This window comes from Hippichthys cyanospilos, chromosome 19, assembly GCF_059441005.1.
Source record: "Hippichthys cyanospilos isolate Australia breed blue-spotted pipefish chromosome 19, RoL_Hcya_1.0, whole genome shotgun sequence".
Taxonomy (NCBI): domain Eukaryota; kingdom Metazoa; phylum Chordata; class Actinopteri; order Syngnathiformes; family Syngnathidae; genus Hippichthys; species Hippichthys cyanospilos.
In genome coordinates this window covers 12,290,970-12,316,357 of record NC_142387.1, presented here as the reverse complement: position 1 = coordinate 12,316,357, position 25,388 = coordinate 12,290,970, and the positions used below count along the sequence as shown (strand labels likewise).

The 25,388-nt window shown below is 40.0% G+C and overlaps 1 protein-coding gene across 11 annotated transcripts in view; it reads right to left on the bottom strand.

The window, feature by feature from the left end:
• Positions 1 to 25,020, bottom strand: part of atp8a2 (ATPase phospholipid transporting 8A2) — a 49,291-nt gene extending 24,271 nt beyond the window's left edge. For 4 of the 11 annotated variants that reach the window (XR_015863605.1, XR_015863606.1, XM_088401778.1 and 1 more), the window contains exons 1-21: positions 24,822 to 25,020; positions 15,707 to 15,884; positions 11,315 to 11,414; positions 10,161 to 10,259; positions 10,039 to 10,084; positions 9,843 to 9,883; positions 8,390 to 8,463; positions 8,250 to 8,319; positions 7,927 to 8,054; positions 6,630 to 6,741; positions 6,397 to 6,565; positions 6,193 to 6,320; positions 5,968 to 6,045; positions 5,773 to 5,861; positions 5,531 to 5,575; positions 5,298 to 5,373; positions 3,631 to 3,819; positions 3,510 to 3,559; positions 3,372 to 3,441; positions 2,124 to 2,208; positions 1,898 to 2,037 (exon numbers count right to left, since the gene is read on the bottom strand). Coding sequence is in view for 9 of the 11 variants with exons in the window: in XM_088401778.1 (XP_088257904.1) it covers positions 1,898 to 2,037; positions 2,124 to 2,208; positions 3,372 to 3,441; positions 3,510 to 3,559; positions 3,631 to 3,819; positions 5,298 to 5,373; positions 5,531 to 5,575; positions 5,773 to 5,861; positions 5,968 to 6,045; positions 6,193 to 6,320; positions 6,397 to 6,565; positions 6,630 to 6,741; positions 7,927 to 8,054; positions 8,250 to 8,319; positions 8,390 to 8,463; positions 9,843 to 9,883; positions 10,039 to 10,084; positions 10,161 to 10,259; positions 11,315 to 11,414; positions 15,707 to 15,884; positions 24,822 to 24,864 (2,010 nt within the window). In the remaining 2 variants the exon portion in view is untranslated. Of the gene's footprint in view, positions 1 to 1,897; positions 2,038 to 2,123; positions 2,209 to 3,371; positions 3,442 to 3,509; positions 3,560 to 3,630; positions 3,820 to 5,297; positions 5,374 to 5,530; positions 5,576 to 5,772; positions 5,862 to 5,967; positions 6,046 to 6,192; positions 6,321 to 6,396; positions 6,566 to 6,629; positions 6,742 to 7,926; positions 8,055 to 8,249; positions 8,320 to 8,389; positions 8,464 to 9,842; positions 9,922 to 10,038; positions 10,085 to 10,160; positions 10,260 to 11,314; positions 11,415 to 15,706; positions 15,885 to 16,260; positions 16,513 to 19,063; positions 19,209 to 24,821 lie in introns of those variants that run through there. The other 7 variants (XM_088401781.1, XM_088401779.1, XM_088401782.1 and 4 more) reach the window with 7 other exon arrangements.
• Positions 25,021 to 25,388: the final 368 nt, after the last annotated feature.

Below are 25,388 nucleotides of genomic sequence, written 5' to 3'. Positions count from 1 at the left end.
TTTTGGTCTTTATCGTTTGACTCATTCGAACTTCTCAATCAGGTTCCAATGTGCTCGGTCGAGGACATCCTGGCTTTTTCATAGATGTCTCGCGGGATGCAATTCACTTTTCGGTCTTGCTCAGACAAATATGGATACAAATGAATGAGGACAAGAGAATGAAATTGGATATTGATTTTATTTATTGACTGATACCAGTCCACTACATTTAAGTTGATATTACCTACCAGTATCGACATTGGTATCGGGCATGACCATATACAGTTCTGTATTTACTTGCTATCTGTTTCTGATATTAGTATTGGTATGAAAGATACGAGCCTCAGTCTCATATTAAAGCTGATACCATTGCTGATATCGCAGTTTTTCAATATTTCGGTCCCGTTTCATCGATTTGTTTTTCGAACTTGGTTTTGATTACCGTACATGTGCAACGGTATCGAAACGCCCGTAATAGCTTCCTGCGGATTTTTCTGTCCGTTAAGTGTGACTGTCCAAGTACAAATTGAGCGGGACAGCTTGTGTGTTTGTGAGCGCTCCCGTCACGCCAAGAACATCATTCGCTTCCAATTATGACGACGGGGACCGTTGAGACGAGGGGCTCTTTTGGACGCCCCGTGACCGGGATGCCAAAAATTCCTCTCCTTCCACTTTTCCTTGAATTTGCTCAGCAATTAAACGCACATGTATGCTTATTAGACACACTCCCACGTACACTCAAACACTCCCTGCGTGCTAACACTGCTGTGTTGTTGACTCTACTTTTATTGGGGGGGGGGGGGGGGGGTTAATTAGCCTTGTGGTCACCCAGTCAGAGCACTCCTTCTCCTCCTGCTTCCTCTTTTTTACCGCCTTTTCCCTCCTCTCAACTCCAAATCCGCCTGCCACCTACGGCGCTTAAATAGCTGAGCACACAATTTATCTTGCAGGTGTAGCAAGTGCACCACCTGCTGGTCGTCGGGAATTCTGCATCTTGCTATGCGCCGCAAACTGTCACTCTCTAAACGTGACAAGGGAAGATACCGATTCTGATATTCTTAACTACTACAAGAGACCAAGAGAGTGTAGCACACTTTGGGGAATATGTGAGACTTTACAGCAGCAGGGCATTTTATTTTCAAATAAAGAGCAAATTAACTGGAACACTCCTTTGGAAAATCTATGATTTTATTTTTGTTGCGCTAGTTAGGGGGTGCTGAAAACAAATATTTCATATAAAAAGGAGGCTGTATCCCCGATACCAAGACTGATAGCTTTTTTTTTTTTCTTTTAAAAAGCCAAGTAAAAAAGTGGCTCTTAATGTAGATGCCAATCCTGCAATTTGCCACAGGAGCCATGAGGGATGGGCCCACACTGATACCAAGTTTCGTATCAGAGCAATACCTGAGTTTACTTCAAGGTATCGTTACTCGCTACTAAAAATTTCAAATCAGAAGATCAGAAGATTGTTATGAATTAGGCAGTATTTTTTTTTAAATGATCTGCCATTGTTAATTGGGAGATTTTTATTTTTAAGAGTGCAAGTATTATCGTTACAGGTATCGGTCTTAAAAAGTGGTATCATGAATCCCGGATTGTGATGTGGGGTGATAATTTGACTGATTAAAAAAAAACATCATACATTTTGTGTGTTTCAAAATAATGATAAGTATTAGTGAAACAAAACTACTAGTGATATCATTGTTTGGTATCGTGACTCAGTTGAGTACTGCTGGTCTGAAAAAAAAGTGGTCTAGTTTCCCCAATACCACTCCAAATATCAATGCTTCAAAGTGAGTTGATATCAATACCGATACAGAATATTGCAAACTTTAAAACTGAAACTTTAAAGATGAAAATACTGATATCAGAAACCACTATCATTACAAAAAACAGTTTGATATCAACTTGGCCAGACCTTTTCCAGTAGTTCATAGCACTCCTCCAGTTTTTGCGCCCTGTCTTTGAGCACGGTGCTGACGCGGTTGTATTCCTTCAGCCACTCCTGGTAGGCGTCCTCCCGCAGGTCCACGTAGGCAAAACACAAAGTCCTCAGACCTGAATGGATGGAAACGCCTCAGGAAAAGCAGCGGAAAAAAACAAAACAAACCAAAAAAACCTTCCAACCTCTGCGCCTTGCTTACCTTCCGTTGCAAACTGCTCCAGGTGAGCGATGGTCACCTCTTTGTACTGCGAGTCCTCGGTCAGGCGTTCAAATATCACGTTATCCTGAAATACACGCAGTATGGGTATTATGTAGTATATAGTGTAGTATATATATGCAGTATATATCGAGAAGATCTCGTCTCATCGTCTCCCGTATTCTTAAATCTTTTTCCATATATAAGGCGCACCGGATTATAAGGCACACCCTCAATTGATGAAATATTTTAAAACCTTTTCCATATATAAGGCGCACCGGATTATAAGGCACACCCTCAATCGATGACATTTTAAAACTTTTTCCACATATAAGGCGCACCGGATTATAAGACGAACCCTCAATTGATGACATATTTTAAAACTTTTTCCATATATAAGGCGCACCGGATTATAAGGCACACCCTCAATTGATGACATATTTTAAAACAGTTTCCATATATAAGGCGCACCGGATATCTTAAAACTTTTTCCATATATAAGGCGCACCGGATTATAAGGCGCACCCTCAATTGATGACATTTTAAAAACTTTTTCCACATATAAGGCGCACCAGATTATAAGGCGCACCCACAATTGATGACATATTTTAAAACTTTTCCCATATATAAGGCGCACCGGATTATAAGGCGCACGCTCAACTGACATATTTTAAAACTTTTTCCATATATAAGACGCACCAGATTATAAGGCACACCCGCAATTAATGACATATTTTCAAACTTTTTCCAATCACAATATAGTAATACTCAAAGTAATAACAATAATAACTCTGAATAGCATAATAACTCAATGTCAATATGAGCAACCTTGCTCAACTGTAAACACACAAAAGAAACAGGTAAAGCTTACTTTATCACTTCATCCCCATCTACGAATCCCAATCGCAATATTGATCCATATATAAGGCGCACCTGATTATAAGGCGCACCATCAGCTTTTTTTTTTTTTTTTTTGAAATAGTAGTATAAAAAAAAGTATAGTGCGGAAAATACGGTAAATCAAACCGGCACATTTTGATGGAACCGGCGTGACACGTTTGCTGTTGCTACTGATCACTTTTCAACATACTCCTAAGAGTGAGTCAAATGTGTCTCCCGTGGGTCTTCTGTCACTTGTTTGAAATCAAAATATTGGGAGGGAGCGGTCTAAAAATGGCAGCTGAACCAGTATCAATTTTTAACGACCGATATCGGTATTGATAAGGCTGTCAAAAATGAGGAGGAACATACCGCTCCTTTGCAATAGAGCCTCAGCCTCCCGTTCGGCGTCCTCACCACGGCGGACATGCGCTTGCGGTTACTAGGATGAGAAAAAAAAAAAAGTTTGAGGTTCAAAACAGTCTTTTATTTCGTAAACACAAAGAATACCTTGAGAATTCCAAGACGTTGAGCAACTGGTAGCTCATCTCCTTCCCTCTCTGGAACAGAAACACGCAAGGTCAACTCCGGCGCGGTTCCGAGCGGGTCGGGGTCCGAGTTAGGGACTCACGGCCTCGATGATGACCGAGTCCGGCGTTCGGGCGGTGAAGACGAATCCGAGTCCCTTGGCCCCCTTGACTAGAGCGCCCTCATCAGGCGAGGAGGCCTGGTAGATGATCTGGTTGTTGTCGCGCTCGGGTACCACCGTGTGGCACACGGCCATCATGGTCAAGAATTCGCAGATCTGGGGGGACGTCGGCTGTGGAGGAAGTCAAGCCCAAAATGTTCTATGAGGTCCCGCTCCTTCAAAATCGGCATTCTGATGAACGTTTGTTTGTAGGATCAAAATTAAGCCGCAAAATCTACCATCTTGCTAAATCTACCAGCTGCCAAGCACATTACTCAACAGCCAATCAAAGCTCAGCTTGCAAAAGTCACCTGAGCGAACTCAGAACGGAGGTGAGCCGTGATTGGTTGCTACCTGAGCAACTGTGATGTCATTTTCAAGCGACAGCCGGTGAAAAAAAAAGGATCAAAATAGCTCAATCGTACAGCTTGATCCATACTCCGCAAACGCTATAAAAATGATCATAAAAATATTTATTTTACTACATTCTGGTTGCCAAGTGCCATATCATGAAGTTAAATCAATTATTATTATTTGCAATGAAGAAAATCACAAATCAACAGAAAAATGGGGATAAAGTAATTAGCTTAAGTGCATAGTGCAAATGTTGCATTAAATCAAAATGCCAGTTAAATTATTGGCAATGGCCAGAAAATTTTCATTAGGTATACCGTGCTAAAGTATTAAATTAAATTAAAAAAATGACCATAACTCATCTGCAAAGAGAACATACATACAAAACGGCATAAGAAAAATTATAGAAAAGAAAAATAGTCGCTTTAAAGGGATAGTCCACCAATTTACAATTTTTCAGCGGTAAGAAAATTATTCTGTCTATAATGAATTTGATGACTCAATTGATTTTCACAAATAATTAATACTTTTAAAAAACTGAAAATGAATGCTCAGTCAAAACGTCACATGACCAACAGGTGCGACGTAACTAAACGTTAGTCCCACGTTAGTCTGCACAAATAACGTCATTTTCGGTCCGCAGCAAGCGTAAAATTGTGTTTTTAATGATACTGGCTATAAATGAAAAATAATTTAATTATGAAAATAATTATGGACACAAAAAAATACCTTTTTACTGCTGAAAAGTTAGATGTATTACAAAAAATATTATATATATATATATATATATATATATATATATATATATATATATATATATATATATATATATATATATATATATAGACCAAAAAAAACGTAATTTATGAATGAATTATACATTTATACACACACAAACACACAAGTATTTATAGTTAATTCATAAAATAAGTTATTTTTGGTCTCTTAACACTTGCCGAAATAACGATATGAATTAAAGGCAGAATATTTGTCCTTTAGTATTTAAATTATAGACAGACAACAAGCAAAAATCGGTCCATTTTTCGGCAAAATTCATTTGGGGAGAAAGTGATGTGTAAAAAAAAAATAATAAGGTGAAAATAAACAAGGAAGCGTTGATTTTTTGAAAAGAACCGATAATGGCCAAGTAAATTGCATGGCTAATTATTTGTTCACGGATAGAATAAGTGAGGAAAATCATAATACATTTCAATGTAAATTGTGTGACATGGGTTTGCTTTAAAGGCGACACTTACGTGGCCTTTTTCAATATTCTGGATGAGAGCCGGATCGTCGAACTCGATGGAGTTGTTGCTGCTGGAGGGCAGATTGCTATCGAGAAGGAAAGCAAACAAATGGACTGAGGGGCTTCGCCAGCTCGTGCTTTTGGAGCGAAAATTTAATAATAATAATAATAAAAAAAAAAAAAACGTGCAGAAAAACGGCAGAAAGGCCGACAGACGGAAATGGCGGCGGCGGCCCGACTCACCTGAAGTCCTCCATGGAGCGATCGCAGTCGAGATCGGGGAAGTGGCTGCGGTAATGAATGAGGTCGCGAAAGGGGAAATCAAGTGGGTGAGTTGATTAGTTGGCTCCCGTCAAGCATGCCGGAGTTAAATCAAACGAGTCAGTTGAATTAATGAGCGGAGAGTTGAGAATTAGTCAACAATTAGAGGGAACCGAAGGTCTAAAAGCGAAGAAATTAAAAAAAAAAAAAAAAAAAACGCTTACCCGTAAGTGATTCCTGCTATGGTGCACTTCTTAAAGTGCATAACGTTGCAGGTCAGCGTTCCCGTTTTGTCGGAAAACAGATACTTCACCTGTGAAGGAAAGAGAAATAACAATAATCAAAGAAACACATATATATATATATATATATATATATATATATATGCACACACACACTTCCAAATGTGGAATACGAACCTGGCCCAGCTCCTCATTCAGATTGGACGTTCGAGCCATCGCTGGCGTGTCCGTCTCGGCGTAGTACATCTCCACGTCCTGAAAAAGTCCAACAATGCTATTTTCCGGCTCCAAATCTGACGCCGAGGTGCTAGCTTAATGCTTTATAGTTTGTTGGCAACAGAAAAAAGAATGCTAAACCCGCTCGTAAACACGCAATATTAAAATATGTAACCGCTCGCATACCCAGTTGATGAAGAGAGCCTGCGTGAACTTGACCACCTCCAGGGTGACCAGCAGGCTGATGGGGATCAAGTTGTTATACAAGATAATGAAGGTCAGCAGGTTGTACGCAAAGTTGGTGGAGATATCGCCTGGATTCGGAGAACAACAAAAAATTCAAGCTCGCCCTGGACGAAAGTGTCAAGAAGCGTCCGAATCGAGGCTCACCCTGTCGGGACAGATACCAACACGCTTCCTCGGTGTATTGCCTGTTCCAGATGGCGGCTCCTACCGAGCTGACCAAAGCCATGACCAGCAGGATCCCGAACAGCACCAGGATCTGCATGTTGGTCACCCGCTCCACGTTGGAGCGCTTCAAGGGCGCCTTGGTGGAGTTCTTTTCGGACAAAAAGACGTCTCGAGTAGAAACCCCCACGCAAAATGGCTCGGTTGCGGTTTACCTGCATGAGTTTGGAGTCGTGGCCGGTGTAGACGACGATTCCCACCACCCACTGGGTGTTCCGGATCTGGGCGCCACGGAGCAAAACCTGGTCCGGGCCCAGAGGAGCAGCTCTGAGAAGGGGGAAGTCATTATGCAAAGCGACCCAGTAGCAATGTTCGATACCATTTTTTTTTCAGACTGATACCAGTATGAATATTCTTCTCGAGTAGCTAGCGATATCAATACCAAGTACTGATACCAATTATACATTTGATACGACAAATTTGAACATTTTTGAACAAAAAAAAATAATGATCAACTGGGGATGTTGGATACCACTTTTTTTCAGACCGATACCAGTCCAAGTCCTTAAGTAGTGCCTCGTCACTGATACGATTCCAAGTACTAATACCGATATGATTCCGAGAACCGATACCAGTAGTATATTTGATGCGCACAATTTGAGCAGCGTTTGGACAATCTGTCAACGATGAATCGGTTATCAAAAATATTGATTTGTTGGGTACAGTAGCACTTTTTTTCAGACCAATGCCAGTCCAAGTACTCAAGTCAGTTCTATTCACCGATACGATACCAAGTACCGATACCACTTGTACTTTTGATATGCAAGATTGGGGCGAGATTTGGACAATTTAAGGTCTCTGAACGATTAATTGATTATCAAAAATACTCATCAGTTGGGGATGTTCAATACCACTTTTTTACAGATCAATGCAGTCCAAGTACTCAAGTCATCGATATGATTCCAAGTAGCCCTACCACTAGTACCTTTGACAGACAAAATTTGGACAGGATTTGGACAATTTGGGTCTCTTAAACGATGAATTGATTATCAAAACTACTGATCAGTTGGGGATGTTTGATACTACTTTGTTTTCAGACCAATAAAAGTCCAAGTACTCAAGTTGGGCCTAGTCACCCATACGATACCATGTACTGATACCAATAGTACATTTGATACACAAAATTTGGACAAATTTGGGTCTTTAACCGATTATCAAAAATACTGATCATCGGATGTACAATACCACTTTTTATACCCAGTACTCAAGCTTATTCACCGACACATTTCCGAGTGCCAAGTACCGATACCACTAGTACTTTTGATATCCAAAATTTGGACAAGATTTGGACAATTTTCGGTCTCTAAACGAAACACAAAAATGTCAAATTTCATTCAATTATACTTCGTGACATATACCATGACATAAGGCCAGGTATCGGCTCGATACCCATACTTGGTATCGCTACTCACCCAACCCTACAACCCAGTGTGTACGTGCGTGATGTCATACTTTTGGTTCTCCAGCCGTAACGTGCCGGTAAAGTCGTACAAATGCCGATTGGGACCTTCGCACTCCAAGACGCCGGATAAGGACGTCAGGTCTTGAATCGTCTGGATGCCCGCTGTGAGCGAGAGACCCTGCGAATCAACACAAACCACAATTAAAAGAATCCTGATTAACACATTAAAAAAATGTCACCAAAAAAGGGTGTTTTGACGTCTTTAGCCGTCAATGGCAGTGAATGAATTCACGTAATAATAATAGATTTTTTTTTTTTTTTGACAAAAAAATCTTGTTAATTTTCAGTCACTCCAAAAAAGAGTTTCTTATACCTGTCGGATCTTCAGGTTGGTTTCACCATCAAGGTTGGAGGTCTCCGTGTAGCACATGGCCTGAGGTTCACTGTGGACCGCGGGCGGAGTCGTATTTTCAAAAACCGCATCACAATTTCGCCGTTTATGACCGCACTGACCTGGACGACACGATCACCATGTCGGCCGGTAGGTGCTGGCCGTTGGTCACCTTCACGATGTCTCCCACTGCCACCTGACGGTCGGCACGGCAACCGTATGAGGAATCCCAGGTGGGGAGGCGGACGTATGAAAAATGAGGGAATTAGAGCACGGCCATTAATGATGACATCAAGTGACAGCCGGCACAGCAGTACATTGCCTAATCCCTCTTTTAATTGGACGAGACGGAGCGTGCTCGCATACTTGAGAAGCAAATTGTCCCCTTGAGGAGGCTTTATTCTTGACGTGTGCAAGGAAGGAAATATCAACACGGCATCACACGAAGAACAATAGCAAGAAATACAAACAAATCTTCCTTTTCCTTTTCCAAACAAATAATAATAACCATGCCTAAGATGTCAAAAATATAGCGAATCTACAGTTGTTTTTTATATATATATATATATATGTTCTAAAAACAATCATAAGTCGAGTTATCATTAAATTATATTACATGGGGAGTGGGGTACTTCTCCGGAGGCGGCCATGTTTGTTACGGATCATGGTAAATGCAGTACCTGCAGCACCTCTTGCTAAATCTCAATCTTACACACTATCCCTTTGAATACCCCCCTCGTGTTAACCCAACAAAGGGCTGCCATCTAGGGCATGAAAGTGGAATTGCAACTAAACAAAAAAACAGCTTTGATTGAAAAAAAAATGTGCAAAATAGCAATGGGCTTACTATACTACATGAAAACAGTGACTCACTATTCAGTAAGCAACTGTTATATTACCGTATTTTCCGTGCTATAAGGCGCACCTAGAAGCCGGATTTTTTTTTAAAAAGCTCATGGTGCGCCTTATATATGGATCGATATTGAGATTGGGATTCGTAGATGGGGAACGAACTGATAAAGTCAGCTTTAACGTTTTCTTTTGTGTGTTTACAGTTGAACAAGGTTGCTCATATTGACATTGAGTTATTATGCTATTGAGAGTTATTATTGTTATTACTTTGAGTATTACTATCTTGTGATTGAAAAAGTTTGAAAATATGTCATTAATTGAGGGTGCGCCTTATAATTCGGTGCACCTTATCTATGGAAAAAGTTTGAAAATACGTCATTAACTGCGGGTGCGCCTTATATATGGAAAAGTTTGAAAATATGTCATTAATTGAGGGTGCGCCTTATATATGGAAAAAGTTTGAGAATATGTCATTAACTGCGTGTGTGCCTTATAATCCGGTGCGTCTTATATACGGAAAAAGTTTTTGAATATGTCATTAACTGCGGGTGTGCCTTATAATCCGGTGCGCCTTATATGGGGGAAACATTTTGAAATATGTCATTAATTGAGGGTGCGCCTTAAAATTCGGTGCGCCTTATAGTGCGGAAAATACGGTACTCATAGCACTACACTAGATTTTTTTTTCTATTTGTTTGTTTCCCGCACGGCACGAGGCGCTACCTGCTTCCAGATGATGGTCTGCCAGGCTCCGTTACGCAACACTGCCAGACAGGAAGGACAACAGCAGCTGTCAGTCAGCCTATAGAGAAGAGCTCTCATGCACTATTCATAGCAAAGTGTCTAATGAGCGACGCACAACGGCCCAGGGAAAACTAAACCGCATGCGCGGAGGAAAGGCTAATTTATCAGCGCATACCTGTGGTCTTCTTCTTGTTGACCGTGTTGTCGGCTTTATGTCGCTTCTGCGTGGCGACAAACGGCGAGACGCTTTTTAGCGCCGGCGAAGGGCGGCGGCGAGCTCGGCGGCGAGGTACTCACGTAGTCCTCGATGATTTCCTTGATGCCGGCCACCGTGAGGATGAAGATGAGCGGCACCAGCGTGGTGTAGCGACCGGTCGGGGACACGTCGGGGATTTGCTGATGGGGGAGGGGGCGAGGACAAATTTTAGGTACACCCGGGGTAATTAAACAAACGAAAATATTCGTAAGAAATGATCAGTGCGGGAAAGGCAAACATGATAGGGGAAAGGAAAACTAATAAAAAAACGATAAAGGAAGACTACAAAAAACTACAAAAAAAAATACAATAGCTGACAACAATTCATACACAAAAAAGTAGCAGCAAAAAACATAAAATTGTACACAAAAAACAGAAACACAAATACTGACAATGAAGAAAAATTAGGGATAAAAAAAAACGAAAATAGTGGCAAATAACTACATCTAAAAAGAAATACAAATGTTGACAAAACAGTAAGTTAAAAAAATGCAAAAAAGCAAAAAAATTTGACGTGCAAAAACTACAATAAAAGAAATACAAAAATTGATAAAACAGTAAAACGGAAAAGGCAAATATTAAATGTAAAATAAATATATAATATATATATAGTATAAAAATATAAAACAAAGGTGTAAAATAAATCCAAAAAACAACAACCAAAAAAGTATGGTAAACAAAATAATAAATAAAAAATATAAGTTTAAAATATAAGTAGAATAAAAGTAGAAATATTTTGAAAAAAAATAAAGAAATATTAAAATTGATAAAACTGTCAAAAACACATTAGTCAAAAACTAGCAAAAACTAAATTAAAAATACATTCCAGTTAGAAATAAATGTAAAAGATCAGAATCATACAAACAATACACAAACGCTAATAATAAAAAACAGCAAAATAAAAAAAATACATTAAATGGAAGGAATAAAAAAAAAAATGATAAAATGATTAAAATAAAAAAGTTGAAAAGCTAATATATGAAACAAAAGTGGCAAAAAAGTAAACATAAAAAACAACCATAAATATATAAAAAAACAAAAAAAATTGTAACAAACTCACTATGGTAAGGGGCAGAAAAATAAAAACAAAAAATCTCACAAATATATCTCACAAAAACAATCTCTTAGAACATATGTGAACCGACATGGACATGAAAAAAAAAAAAAAATGGACTCTTGAAATGTTGACTCTTACCTGCATGAGCGTGATGAAGAGGAAGAAGGCGTTGGCGGCCCTCCTGATCTGCTCGTACATGAAGCGGGGGAGAAAGGACAGGACGCCATATTTGGTGGTGCTGGCGTCGCCCGAGGGGGAGGAGAAGAAAGCGCGGCAGATGGAGAGAAGACAAGAAAGAGAGAGAGAGAGTTGCCGTTAACTCACCGACTCCGCAACATTTGCCGCCCGCCGTTTCAAACCTCGGAGGCAAAAACGTCCCCCGTGGATCCCGCCTATAATTACGCAAAAAACTTCTCATCTAAATTCGGAGCCCGCGTCCCGGCAAAAATCTCAAGTCGATCATTTGTATTGATCGGGATCAACTGCTAAGAGCTTTCTTAAGTGCTTGCAAAAGGCCTCCAAGGAAAGTAGAAAAAAAAAAAAAAAGTCCTTCGTTGAGGGTTTTAGATTGGACAGGTAGCGAGGAACCTCTCCAGGTTTTTTTTTTTTTTTTTAGTGGCTCATGCGCATTTGTGTGTGTCCATTATAGGGTAATAAATACAGTGCATTTATACTGTAGTCGAAAGTTTATCTTGCAGGCTTCTGCGAAAAGGAGAGCAGAAGTTTATTTGGTGTACAAAATATTTAAAAAATAAAAAAAATTGCACATTTTTCCGTATATTTTTATTAGGACTGGACTGATTAATTGTCTGGTCCTAATATTTCCTCTTAAAATCTGTAAACTAAATAAATCATTTCAAAATCCCCTCCACGTTACAACCAGGGCTCTTTGATACCACTTTTTACAGACTGAGACCATTACTCAACTCTTGAGTAGTCCCGATACCAAGAACCGATACCGCCAGTACTTTTGATAAAACTTGTACAGGACTTGGACTATTTTAGTTCTTTAAACGATTAATCGAGTACTAAAATTATTTATCAATTACTGTTGTTCGAAACCGCTAGTTTTTCAAGCCAATACCAGGATGAGTACTAAAGTTTTGCCTAGTAACGATATGATACCAAGTACCGATACTACCACTACTATGACAGATGAACACAAAATTTAAGCCGTGTTAGGTCACTAATTTAAAAAAATCCCCCTCAAAAGTGTCAAATTTAATTCAAATACTGACAATTTTAACCCTTCTACTTTGTCATTTCGATTAGTATCGGCTGCCATCTCGAGTGGTCAAGTATCAGCCGGCTACTTGTATCTTAATCGACTGATTGATTGTTAATCGGACTTTATCGGCCCATTTTTTAAAGATAGCTATTCTAATCTGTTTGTATTTTCACCAGTGATGGGAAAACGAAGCCTCATGAAGCACTTGTGATTTTTTTTTTAGCTTCACAATTGCTTTAAACATGCAGTGGAAATATAAGAAATTTTCATTGCTCTAGCCTTTATCTTTAACCTAAAAGCACCACCTAGAGGAGTGAAAAAATATCACAATTGCTTCATGAAGCTTCATTTTTTCCATCATGAACTTTCACGTGTTTCTGCAAAAATCTGTGTATTTTTTGCACCCATAATAATAATAATAATAATAATAAAGCGGCTGTACGACTAGAAAAAAAAAGTGGATTAATTAAGGGTTTAATTACGTTTATATTTTTTTCTCACATATTTTTTGAGCATTTGTCTCTTACGTCATTTATCAATGAGAAGCTGAGCTACAGCGGTGACTCGCAGCCGGCCGCATTTTCTACGAGCGTCACCATTAGCCGAAAAAAAAGAATCTTGAGCTCTCGGGGGCCGCCCTAATGGCATTAGGGTTCGAAAAGGCAGCGGCGCAGGTCTTCCTGAAACCCTTCAATCGGCGTATTGATTTAGATTAAACGCTGGGAGCTTTTATCTGCAGCTCCATATTTCACAGCGGCCCCTTTTTATGCAACATGTGCATTAGTGCTGCTTTCCTGCACTTACTATCCGTTAAAAAATCCCACCCCCCCACACCTGTGTCTTTTTTTTTCTCCCGCTAACTTAAGTATTAACTTAAGAACGCCTGGATTGTTTTTATCAAAAACAGAAGAGAGCAGCGGGAGAGCTTGGCTCCCGCCGCGCGCAGCTGCTTGCAAAATGCCGGACATGTGTACCGAGCGGCCCCGCTAATGCACACTTATGCTCTATCATGGCAAATGAACGCGATGACTCCAATATGGTGGCTCCCGGACAGGAAACTGGGAATCATTTCTGGGATATCAGTTGCAGTGATATCGTAAAAAAAAACGTGTCAAGGATTTGGGAGCCACAGAAATGGCGCTTAAAATATGTTGACAAAAGCTGGATAGCAAAAGCAAAAACACAAAAAACGAATATTGCGATAAAGCGAAAGAAATGAAGTTATCAATTAAATAACATTGAAAAAATCGTAAAAAAAAAAAATAAGCACATTACAAAAATTATCTGAAAAATCAAGACTATACATGTGTGAATTATATCGTAAAATATTGAAAGATACAAAAAGTAAACGTCAAAAAAAGCAAAAACAAATCTAAAAAAAATTGGGATACTACAAAAATAATAGGAAAAAAATAAGATTAAATAAATGTATATAAAAACAATAAATGCATCATAAACTATCTATAAAATATTGTAAAATACAAAAGGTAGATGACAGAAAAGAAAAACTAATTTTACAACAAAACTATAAAATAGAAATGAAGTTTCAAATACGAAAAAGTATCTAAAATATATTCAAAATTGGACTAAAATGCAAAAAAGTGGTAAGAAATATATCAATACTAGAATAAATATTAGAAAAATAAAATGCTTTAAAAAATGCTATAAAATATTATAAAATACATCATGATAAAAAATAAAATTACAAAAAAAATCAAATAAAAATAGTATCAATTCAAAGAAATTACGAAAAAAATATCAAATGAGAAATTAGTGTATATAAATGAAAAAACAAAAACCTGTGAAAACAGTGGGAAAAAAAAATCAAATATAAAAAATATGAAAATAATAACACAAAATATAAAACCTTGAAAAAAGCAGACATATAATACTATAAAAAAAACAAAAAATACAAAACCTTTTAAAAACTCCAATGCACCCAAAAATGTTAAACCTAACCCTGCAAAAATATTAGATGAAAACACAAAAAAAGATTCAACATCAACAAATATCCTAAATATAAGTTACCTATCACGTATCGACTGAAATTTCAACCGCGGCCATCGGTTGACTTTGAGCCTGTCACCTTTGGGACCTCCGCAAATAACCACATAATGGATGAGCGATTAAATCGCCTTCTTATCTACTTGTACGACTGCCGTCTTTTTCTCTCCGACGCCTTCGCGTACTTTTTAGTAGGAAATAATGATGACAAATGAACATGCTGCACGGAAAAAGTCTACACACCCCCGTTGACGCGCGCCTTTACAACTTGTGGACACTATTCATGTGATCTATAAGCTTTAAACCTCAATTGAAAAAGAAGTAAAAAAAAAAAAAAAAAAACTTGCTTGCCACTATCACTGTAGTTAGGAGATGAAATGGCACCGCTCTAACTTTCAGAAAAACTGCCAAAAGGAAAGCCTACTAGAACTTCAAATAGGCTTCATTTAACTTCTGATTAATTGCTTCGCTGATTTAATCAGCTGATATTAGTAAAAAATAATCCTCAGGAAAAGTCTATTAAAACTGTATTCGGGGGTCACAATATTTTGAACGTAGCCATTTTTCACCCAAATATATATTTATTAGAACCTGACTGAATAATTACCTGGCTGTAGTGATAACTGTGACCATTGGATGGCAGTGTTTTCACACAACACAGCTGTTACCTACATGCAAGTGTAACTAAAGAATGGAAGTCAATCTTTCAATGGCAGCAGTCATATTTACATAGACATAGCACACAACATTCTGTTGACCTTGAAAGGTGAGTGACAATGCGAAATATACTGGCCCTCTGAAGGTTCCTTTTCCGATAAAGAATTAAACGTGATGAGGTATTTTTTTCGTACCATCAAAACATTTTTCTACTTTTTTAAAAAGCATTGCGGCCCATGTGAAAATATATTTTTAGTACATGCAGAGGGCCACAAAAATGTGGACGACGGGCCGCAAATGGCCCCCGTGCCGCATGTTGGGCACACCAGACGAGACGAAATATTAAATGAAAGAAATATTAAATGTTTATAATATGACATTTTGATCTACTTCGAAAGCTCCTTCGATATCGATCAGTTTCATTCATTTTTTTGATCGCGTTATAGTCGCTCGTCAGACCACAGTTTGCGTCGTCATGAAAGCCTACTAGAACTTTCAATGCAGTTCATCCGACGCACTAAATTGTTACAGGTGTGCGGTCTCACTAATTGAATTCACTTCAAAATGTCCAAGATGTCACAAGGTGTGTAGACTTTTTTTTGAGGAAGTAGAATTCCCGCGTAGTCGCCTCGCGGGCCTACCTGACGTGGTTGTCGCAGAACTTGGTGGTCTGGGGCCGGTTGAGCAGCACGGCGCGCGCCGTGGCGTCTACGGGCTCCGCCTGCGACGTGGTGCCGGACATCTCATCATCCGCCTTGTGGTAGCCGGCCGACGAGCAAGCGGGTCCTGCGCCGTTGGATTGATGAGACAGAGGCGAGGCTGGGTGAGTAAGGGGCGGGGCGGGGCGGGGCGGGGCGGGGTGGGGCGGGGAGACAAACAGACAGAGGAGGGTGGGCGGATGGCGGGTGACACACATACACGCACGTTCAAAAGACATGTAGTGGAGGCTGAGTGTGTGTGTTGCCTTTCAATGCGCCCGTGGGACTCCCCTCCCGCTCTTGCCCCCCCCCCCCCCCCCCCCCCCCCCCGCTAATAATGGATGTGCTGAGGGGTGCACAATAGGCAACGTACACACCGGGCCCACCTCCGGCAAGCAGCACATTGAGAACCCTGACAAGTGACAAGAGGATCCCCCCCCCCAACCCGGTGCCCTCCCCCCCAACCCGCCTCACACGCCGTTGACTCAGCTGCAGACCTGGACGGACAAACGGACGGACCGAAGCGACGGATCTCCAAAAGGGAAGTCCGGATGTCAAGATGTCAGCCCCCCTCGGTTCTGACGCCGCCCCATCAGGAAGCTCGGCGCCACTACTACGGTACTACGACGGGAGCCGCCTCCTCCCTCAGGGCCGATGGCGAGCGAGGCGTCGTTGTCGCCGCCGCTGCTGCTGCTGCTGCTGCTGGCGACAGCCCGGACGATGGGAGGAAGCCATATGGAGCGGAGAGCCTCGGCGAGTGGGTGGGGAGAACAGGGAGGGGGCAAACCCGGGGCTCCGTTTTCTTAAAGGGACAGTAGCGCACCGGCGTGATTAAACAGCAAGGGATTGTGTCTGCTGTATGGCAACCTTTTTAGGAGAGTTTTATCATTATTAAGGATGTCCTGATCTCATTTTTTTTTTTGCTCCTGAGTACGAATCACCTGATTTTAACGATCTGCGTATACGGAGTCTCGATTTGATACATTGGCAATTATTATGGACAGAAAAAACGCGCAGTCAAATCGTCTTATTTAACCCTTGTGGCGTTATGTTACAAATTATGGACATTCCTTTGATTTTTTTTTTTTTTTTTTTATGATATAAAACAATTAACGGGAAAAAAAAAACACTAGGGGAGCTGAAATTTCCAGTAGATGATTTAAACATTTCAAAACGCAACCGTTCTGACATTCCCATGTGATTGCAGCTGGACGTGAGGGATTTTGTGTACAAAAATAATCATTGTCCAGATTTTGGACCATAAACAACCATTATAATTACAATTTTTGAGATGCATTTTAATAGGATTAATGAGCTTGATTTTCCTGCCATTTTTGCAACATCCCATTGAGCGACGATCAAACTTTGTCAGCAAACAGAAAATTATTTGTTGCCTTGTTTCACCTCCAGACAGTCGGTGGTTAATTAACAGAAGGTGGTTAATTGTCCTGCGTGTCACTATATGTTGCTGGCATAGATAGATGATCAAAGATAAATAATTGGTTGTAAATAATAATAATAATAAAAAAAAGAGTATTTTATTTTTAAAAAACAATATTTTTTAGACCAATTAAGAGAAAATGTTTTTTGCTAGCATACACTGGAATGTGCTAGCTGATATAGTGCTGTTATTTCAATTTATACGACATAATCAATAGTTGAAAAGGTAATTGCATGTTCAATCGCAATTACCGAAGGGGAAAAAAAAAACAATTCGATTACTTTTCAAAAATCACTCAGACCCAATCCTTATGGAGTCGCTTTCCTGCAAGCCAACAAAACCGGCCCGGCCTGCCGCTTCAATAATTTAGAAACTAATAAAAGCCGGGCCTCGTCTGGCAGATTGAATATCCCGCAGCACTCAAACGCCTCTTGTATTCTACACCGAGTCGCGAGCTCTCTGCACGGGTCAAAGTCCTCGGCGGGCAAATGATAACAAATGTCTTATCTGCGGATCTGCGAGCGGGCCCGTAAGTCACAACGGCAATCGCTCCACCGGATGATTTTAGAGCTCTTTTACCTCTAATGTATACGCTGCTTTCCCAGCATCTACAAGTGGCGTTTGTTACGCCTGCGCCATTCCGGATCAATAACGTTATTCTCACGAGTCCCACTTTGGCCCAGGAGCAGATCAACGCTCAGGTTACTCAGCACCTCTTGATGGGATAGTACATCTTGAGCGCCGCAATAAAACGCCAACCGGAGCGCGATGGGATGGGAAGCGGGGAGTAAACCGAGTCCGGGAGGGCGGGCGGTTCCGCGCTTGTGCTAACCTTTAACCCCGCGCTGGTCTCTGCGGCCTGATAGTCCGTATCGACTCAATCAGAAGTCAAATTACTCTGTGCGTCATTCACGTGTGTGGAATGACGTCGAACTTTGCACGAATTTATGAGGCTGGAGGCATAATGGCGAACGGCGAGCGCGCTTGCCAAACAAAGGCGACGTTTTTACAGCCCATTACCGTCCATTACACATAGCTGCAACGAAGCAATTTCATTGGGCGAGAGTCCATAGCGGTAACATACAGTAAAACGGCACAGGGAATTTTTAACTTACATAGCGATAGCCTAATAGCCTCTATCATTTTATAGTTATTGAGCGCAACAATTTCACAGATGTTATAAACCGTTAATTTGGCCAGTACGAATTGTCAATAATTAATCAATTATCGCAACAGTTGTCTATTAACTCAATCGGTGCCATGGATGAGAATTCTAGTTGTTTAAATCGTAATAACGATAATAAATCATAGAATTCTGGTGAAGTACGTTTTTTTATGGAGAGAAGCTGACACACTTGACTAATGCTTACCTAATACTGTACAAGCCAATTGAGGACTGCAGTGATAACTTTGACCTTTGGATGGCAGTGTTTCCACACTTACAACAAGATGTTACCTACATGCAAGTGGAACTGAAGAATGGAAGTCAATCTTTCAATGGCAGCACCCATATTTACATAGACACAGCACACAATATTCTGTTGACCTTAAAAGGTGAGTGAAAACGCTAAATAAACTGATTTCCTTTTCCAATAACGCTTGTCACTGAAAGTCAAAATTCATTCAGTCCCATCAAATTTATCGAATAATCGCTGACTAATCAATTGTCGAATTCATCGATAGCTAACTAGTTTAACAATCAAGGAATCTGACAGAGCCATTCTCTCACTTAAAGTGATCAAAGTCCTCAAATTTCCGTGTGAATTTTGGTCTAGAAGCTGCTACTTTTTTCTCATGCTTTGAACCCTGCGGCTAATAGTCCAGTGTTAAGTCCAGAATTAAGAAAATAAAAACATTACCAACAGAACGTCGCCTGCCCGTTCGGTCGCAAACTCCCATGGCGACCTTATTTGCCGGTTTTGCCCGACCCGGTGTCCCGCTTTGCCATTTCCCGCTCCGTCACGGATCAGCGGGGAGCCAAGAAGCGAAAAAGCTTCTTACGGGCCCAACGATACAGCGCGGCCATGCTAATCCTCGTTATGTCTGCTCTGCAACTTCACCTGCCGGCTAAGCCAAGACGCGCTCGTAATCCTACACGTGAGACACACGTAACAACAAACGTTCCCATTGGAAATCTCACATGAATGGAGGAACAAAAAATGGCTGAATTCTATGAGAGCAAAAGTTGTATCTTGGGATAAAAGAAAAAAATGGTTGCGCCAAAAAATGGCAAATTAAGTCAAAAAAGAAAAAGGCAATTTTTCGCGGGAAAGTCACTGTGAAATGAACAAAGATAATGCAATTTTGTGGTGGTGCAATATTATGAGAGTAGGGTTAAAAATAAAAAAAACTATTTTATGAGAATTAAGTCACATTCTCAGTATGAAAGGAAAAAAGGTGTAATTTGCAAAATCAAATTTTTCCCCCCTAAAAAATAAAAATAAACTAAATAAACTACTTTTTTTCAATTAGTATTAATACTATTGTGAAAAAAAAAAACACCTCCCCCCCAAAATTGTCATTTCTTTTTTAAGGAAATGTTACAAAAGTTAGTAAAATAAAAGTTATGCTAAGAGACTAAAGTTGTATCTTTTTAAGAAACCATTTTCAACGATAGAAAAATCATACATCAATCATACAAAAAAGAAAGCAATACTTTGCAAACTAATATGGAATTTCAGTCTTTTTTTTTTATTTAGCCATTTTCAGCAGTGACCAATTATTATTTTGTCTATATTTAATTTACTGCATTATTTCTCATGTACAATTACTACTTTAAAAGACACATTTTGCTGTCAACTGAAAACGTCGCTTGTGCTGAAGGCTCAAATAACCAATCACAGCGCAGCTTATGAATGTCACATGAGCAACAGGCGAGCCGTGATTGGCCTAGAGGACGGGTGATGTCATTTTAAGTCGACGGCAAGTGGCAAGTCTTGCGCTAAAAAATAATAGTCATCAGTATATTATAGACAAAATATTCAAGTTTACTGTTGAAAACGGCAAAATAAAACGACTTTTTTCAAAGAAAATGTTCAGTATGAAGGAATTAAAATGGATATGCAAAAAAAAAGTATGCCTATGAATTATTGCCACCATGTCTGCACACAAACCGTTTTCTCCCAGGTTGCATGGAGGGATGCATGTTTGCATTAAAAAAAAACATGCAAGTTGTAACATGCATATGAACATGCTCTTTGCCAAGCATGTCCATCCATACATAACAAAGCATGCATGGTTTTGAGTACCGAGTCTCACCTAAGTAAATACAACTCATTCACTGCCAATGACGGCCGTGGCCGTCAAAGATCCAGCGAATGAGCTAACGTCTACTATTAGCCAGATGACTCATAAAATCCATCTGCGTTTCGAATATCCTAGGCCACAGGTGTCAAACTCAAGGCCCGGGGGCCAAAACCGGCCCGCCACATCATTTTATGTGGCCCGCCAAATGCTGATTTGATTTCAAGTTTCTTGCTAAACTTGCAGATCGTCTTCAAAAATAACCATTTCCTGTTCCCGATTTATCTTTTGAACAGTTTTTAATCGGCCTCTGTATTCAAAACTATGTAAAAAAAACGAGTTTATTAGACACGTGTTTTCTATTCTTAAGTCCTACATTTTCTGGATTTTAGAGAAATTAAAGCGGTACGTTAAAAATGAAGCTTTTTTTAGACTGTTTTTAGATTTATTCCGGCCCTCTAACAGACACTATAAGTACAATGTGGCCCACGATAAAAACCAGTTTGACGCCCTTGTCCTAGGCGTTTGATCGAAGCATTCGATTTGCGTCGAATTTCAACCGAGATCCGCCCGTACGAGCACATGCAGGCGTGAGGGTTCGAATCCGGCACTGGTCACGCCGGGCCCCGAGCAGCCACGCTCGACTTCGATGCGCCGTCGCTCGCTTTTCCTACCAAAACGGAACGCTCGATTTAGGAGCCGCGCCGCGGCTCTCGGGGGCCGGGTGGGGGCGCCGCTCCTGGCGCGCATGCACCTTTCCCGACGCCATCCGGTCCCACTCACTTTTGTCAAACCTGTCCGGCGGGCGGGCGCGCGCCCCCCGGCTTGGGTCCTGCGGCTCGGAAGCGTCCTGCCTAATGGAGGTCAACACTAACTGCTCTGCGGGCCGCGGGCGGGCGGGAGAGAACAACACACAATAACAACAAAACAACAGATAAATATACCAGGGCTGAACAATGAATCGAATTCAAATCGGAAAATTAGAAGAATCCGGTTTTCCAATCGCGGATTTTATTCAATGAAAACTGTGTGGACAACAATCCGATCGTGTTATGGCTGCTTTGCTGCGAGTAACGGAAAATCGGAAAAAGTAACAGAAAATCGGCAAAAATGCTGATGACCGTTTTCCGACGTTTGATTCAACACTGATAATAAAACTGTGTTCAAAAAGGACAATCTGAAAATATTCCTATTCCAAATTCAGGGGATTTGGACAATTATAGTTGTCTAAATGATGAATTAATTCTTTATCAAAAAAAAAATATATCAATTAAGTCAGTTCAATACCACTGTTGATAACCAAACAGATACCAGCATGTGCACTCAACTCATGAGTATTCACCGATACCAGGTCCTGAAATTTGGACAGGATTTGGACAATTATCAAGAGTAATTATCAAATAGGGACATTCGGTATCACTTTTTTTTTAGACTGATACAAGTACAAGTACTCACGCTTTTGCGTTGTCACCGATAGCAAGTTCTAAAATTTTGAGAGGATTTGGACAATTTTAGAACCTCTTAACAATTCATCAAATATTAACAGTAATGATTTCTTTTTTTTTTTTACGGATAACAGGATGAGTAATCAAGCATTAAGTAGTCAACGATAGGATACCAAGTATAGATACCACTAGCACTTTTAATACACAAAATCTGGAGAGGATTTGGACAATTGTAGATCAATTAATTGATTTCAAAAGTAATTATTACCTAGGAATGTGCGATACAATTTTTTCCTTCTCTAGTTTTTTGCCTAGTCAGAAACAATATCAAGCAGTAATGAAACTATGATTTTTTTTGATAAACAAAGCTTGAACATAATTTGTAGGCCTTTAAACGATTAATCACCGGTGGTAGAAAAAAAAACGTGATTGTTTTTCAAAATCGTTCAGCCCACAAATACACAAACACACATATAGCACACTTGCATTACTGTACGTGTGAAGAAATGAATGATGTGGAGAATGGCGCCCCCTGTTGGTCACCACGTGTAAATACATCAACGCCTCATCCTTCCGTTATCTACCCAGCACACGTGTTGACAGTTGGCTGCACTGCTTATCACTCACCAGCAGAGCTGACATTTACATTGAGTAAAAAAAGCGTAAACACACCATATATATATATATATATATATATATATATATATATATATATATATATATATATATATATATATATATATATATATATATTTGTGAAGGATGTTTTTAGAATGAATTAACCAATCACATGTGTTTAGAATGAATTAACCAATCACATTCAAGCCCATGTTTGATGCAGGCCCGACGTTCTACTGAAGAATAATGTCTTATCAAAAATGACATTTATAAAATAAGTCATATTTTCTAAGCGAAAATGCCATGATGTAGGAGAGTTAAGTCTTCTTTTTAAAGACACAATGGCTTGAAGTGGAATTACTCTAAAAATACACACTCCAATGTAACCAAACGTAACAGCTTGGTAACCGAGTATGTCATGACAAACATGTGACGGCGCTAATTGGAGCAAAGAATCAGCAGCTCACAGTGAGAGATTACAGTATGGAGCGCATACGGGAGGGAAACAGGCGCGCGCCCAACTTTTGACTTTAGTCATGCTCCTTGCCAACGTTTCATTCCATGATTAATGATTAACTGTTCATAATTTGCCCTGATTTCTATTTGTGGAAGTGGCATGCGCTGGCACACACACACACACACGCACACACACACACGCGTTAGCTCACACACAGACAACAGGAGCATAGCAGCAGCCTGACATTATGCGCTGGTGACTATTAAAATAAAAGGCAAACACATTCTACTCTCTTCGAGGGCAAGCCGCTGCACTCTATGCAGTGTGTGTGTGTGTGTGTGTGTGTGTGTGTGTGTGCGTGGGCAGTGCGTGTGTTATATTTATTTACGAGGGAGAAAAATGGATTGAAATTGCAAATCGCATAGAGCATCAATTAATGTGTTTTCATAGTGATATTGGGCGTGACTTCATAGCGTAATTGTAGCCTCCTAGCATCATTTATTTATTGCAGTTTCAAAATGGAATTAATCACGGCCTCATAGTATATTTATTTAACCTTATAGCATTATGGTTTAATAGCGTTATCACAATTTTTTTTAGTGTTAGTTATTTGTCTAATAGCATTTTTTTTTCCATTAGCGCCTTATTTATTTTCAGGGTATTTTTAGAGTTCCGTAGCATTATCGCCGCATCAAAGTAATATTTTTCTAGTCACTGTGTTTTTATTGCTGTTTTATAGTAGTATTTATTATAATTACTTATTTTGGCCTTGCAATATTTTTAAAGATTCATAGTGTTACTTCTTGCTGTCTCGAAGCAATAATGCTGTCCAACTTATTGTATTTTTCTGGCTTCACAGCATTATTGTGGCCTTATATTTAGCGCAGCATCATAGATTTTTTTTTCAGTCGAATAGCATTGTTTTGTTTTCCTTGTTTCATAGTTTGAATGCAATTATTTATTCTGACTTCATAGTCGCTTTCGATTAGTGTCAACCATTTTGAAGTTTTATAGAGTTATTGTGACATAATTATTTTTTGGGTCTCAGAGTTTTATTTAATGCAGATATTATTTGATGCTTTATCATAGTGTTGCTTATTCCTGTCTCATAGCGTTTTTGTGTTCTCGTATTTAGCGGTCTCATAGCATTATTTATTTGATTCTGGTAACATTATTTTTGCTCCGTGCCTCGTAGAATCTCATAGAATTACTTATTGTGAACTCATAGTCGTTTTTATTCAGTGTCAAAGCATTGTTGCAGTTTTACATCATTATTTTACACAATTATTGTGACCTCCTAGTCATTGACTTGTTAATTTTGGTTGAATACCATCATTTTTTTGTATCAATTGATTTTTTTTTTTTTATATAAGACTTGACAGTCATAGTGTCATCGTTGTCTTGACTAATCATCATTGCAGTGTCTTGGCGTCGTATGTCAGAGATGTCGTAAAGCGAGGACCCCCATTTCGCTTACCAGGTCGCGCGCGTTTCAGACGGTCACGTGACCCGCAAATCGGCTTGCTAATAGGCTCGTCCTCCAGCTGGTGCACAATTCTATGACTCCAAACGAGCACAAGAAACGTTCCCCATCACTCTGCGGGTCAAAACGACGCAGAGTACGAAATTTCACCTGAGTAGCGGACGCAAATCGCGACATCACGACCCACGTATTTGAAGGGCGTTCGGGGCGACGTTTGCGTTGCTCTCACATCCACGCTCAACACACACACACACACGCACATAGCAGCGAACCACCATCAACGTCAAATGCGCAATTCATTCTTGTAACGCAAATCAATCGCTGCACGAGCCGCCCGTTGCTCACTGGAATGTCCATTCATTGCATCTTACCTCCCTCGCTGTGGATCTTCTTGGCTCCCCGGTTGAAATACATCGCGCCCGTGGACGAGGAGGTGCTGGTGGTAGTGGAAGAGGCAACGGGGACATGTTCTCTTACGGCTCGGCCGCAGCGGAGCCGAGGCGAAGGCGAGTGCTTGCTGCGGGCCGCGGCCGCAGAAGCAGCTGACGACCGGGGACCATATTCGCTCTGACCGCTTTACTAGCAGAGGAACGATGAAGAGAAACAGGAGATAGCGGGGATATTTCCGTTGGGTCGGTTTGGGTGTCAAAGTAAGATGCATTAATCAAAAACGTAAGGTAATATACTCCCTTTTAACTGATTTTTCGATCTCATTTCCAACTTTAATCATTAAATAAATGAAGCTTTGCACAATTATTACTATGTAAAAGACACAGCCAAAGGAAATATTCATTAAGATGTTTACTTTGAAAAGCAAAACGACGTCTATGCTTATTTTCTATCAAACTTTACAAGTCACTGGCGTCTTTTGCAGGTGCATGCTAATCGATTAGCCAGTTCCGCAAGCTAGCTGTAGATTTCAAAGTAAGACGTCACAT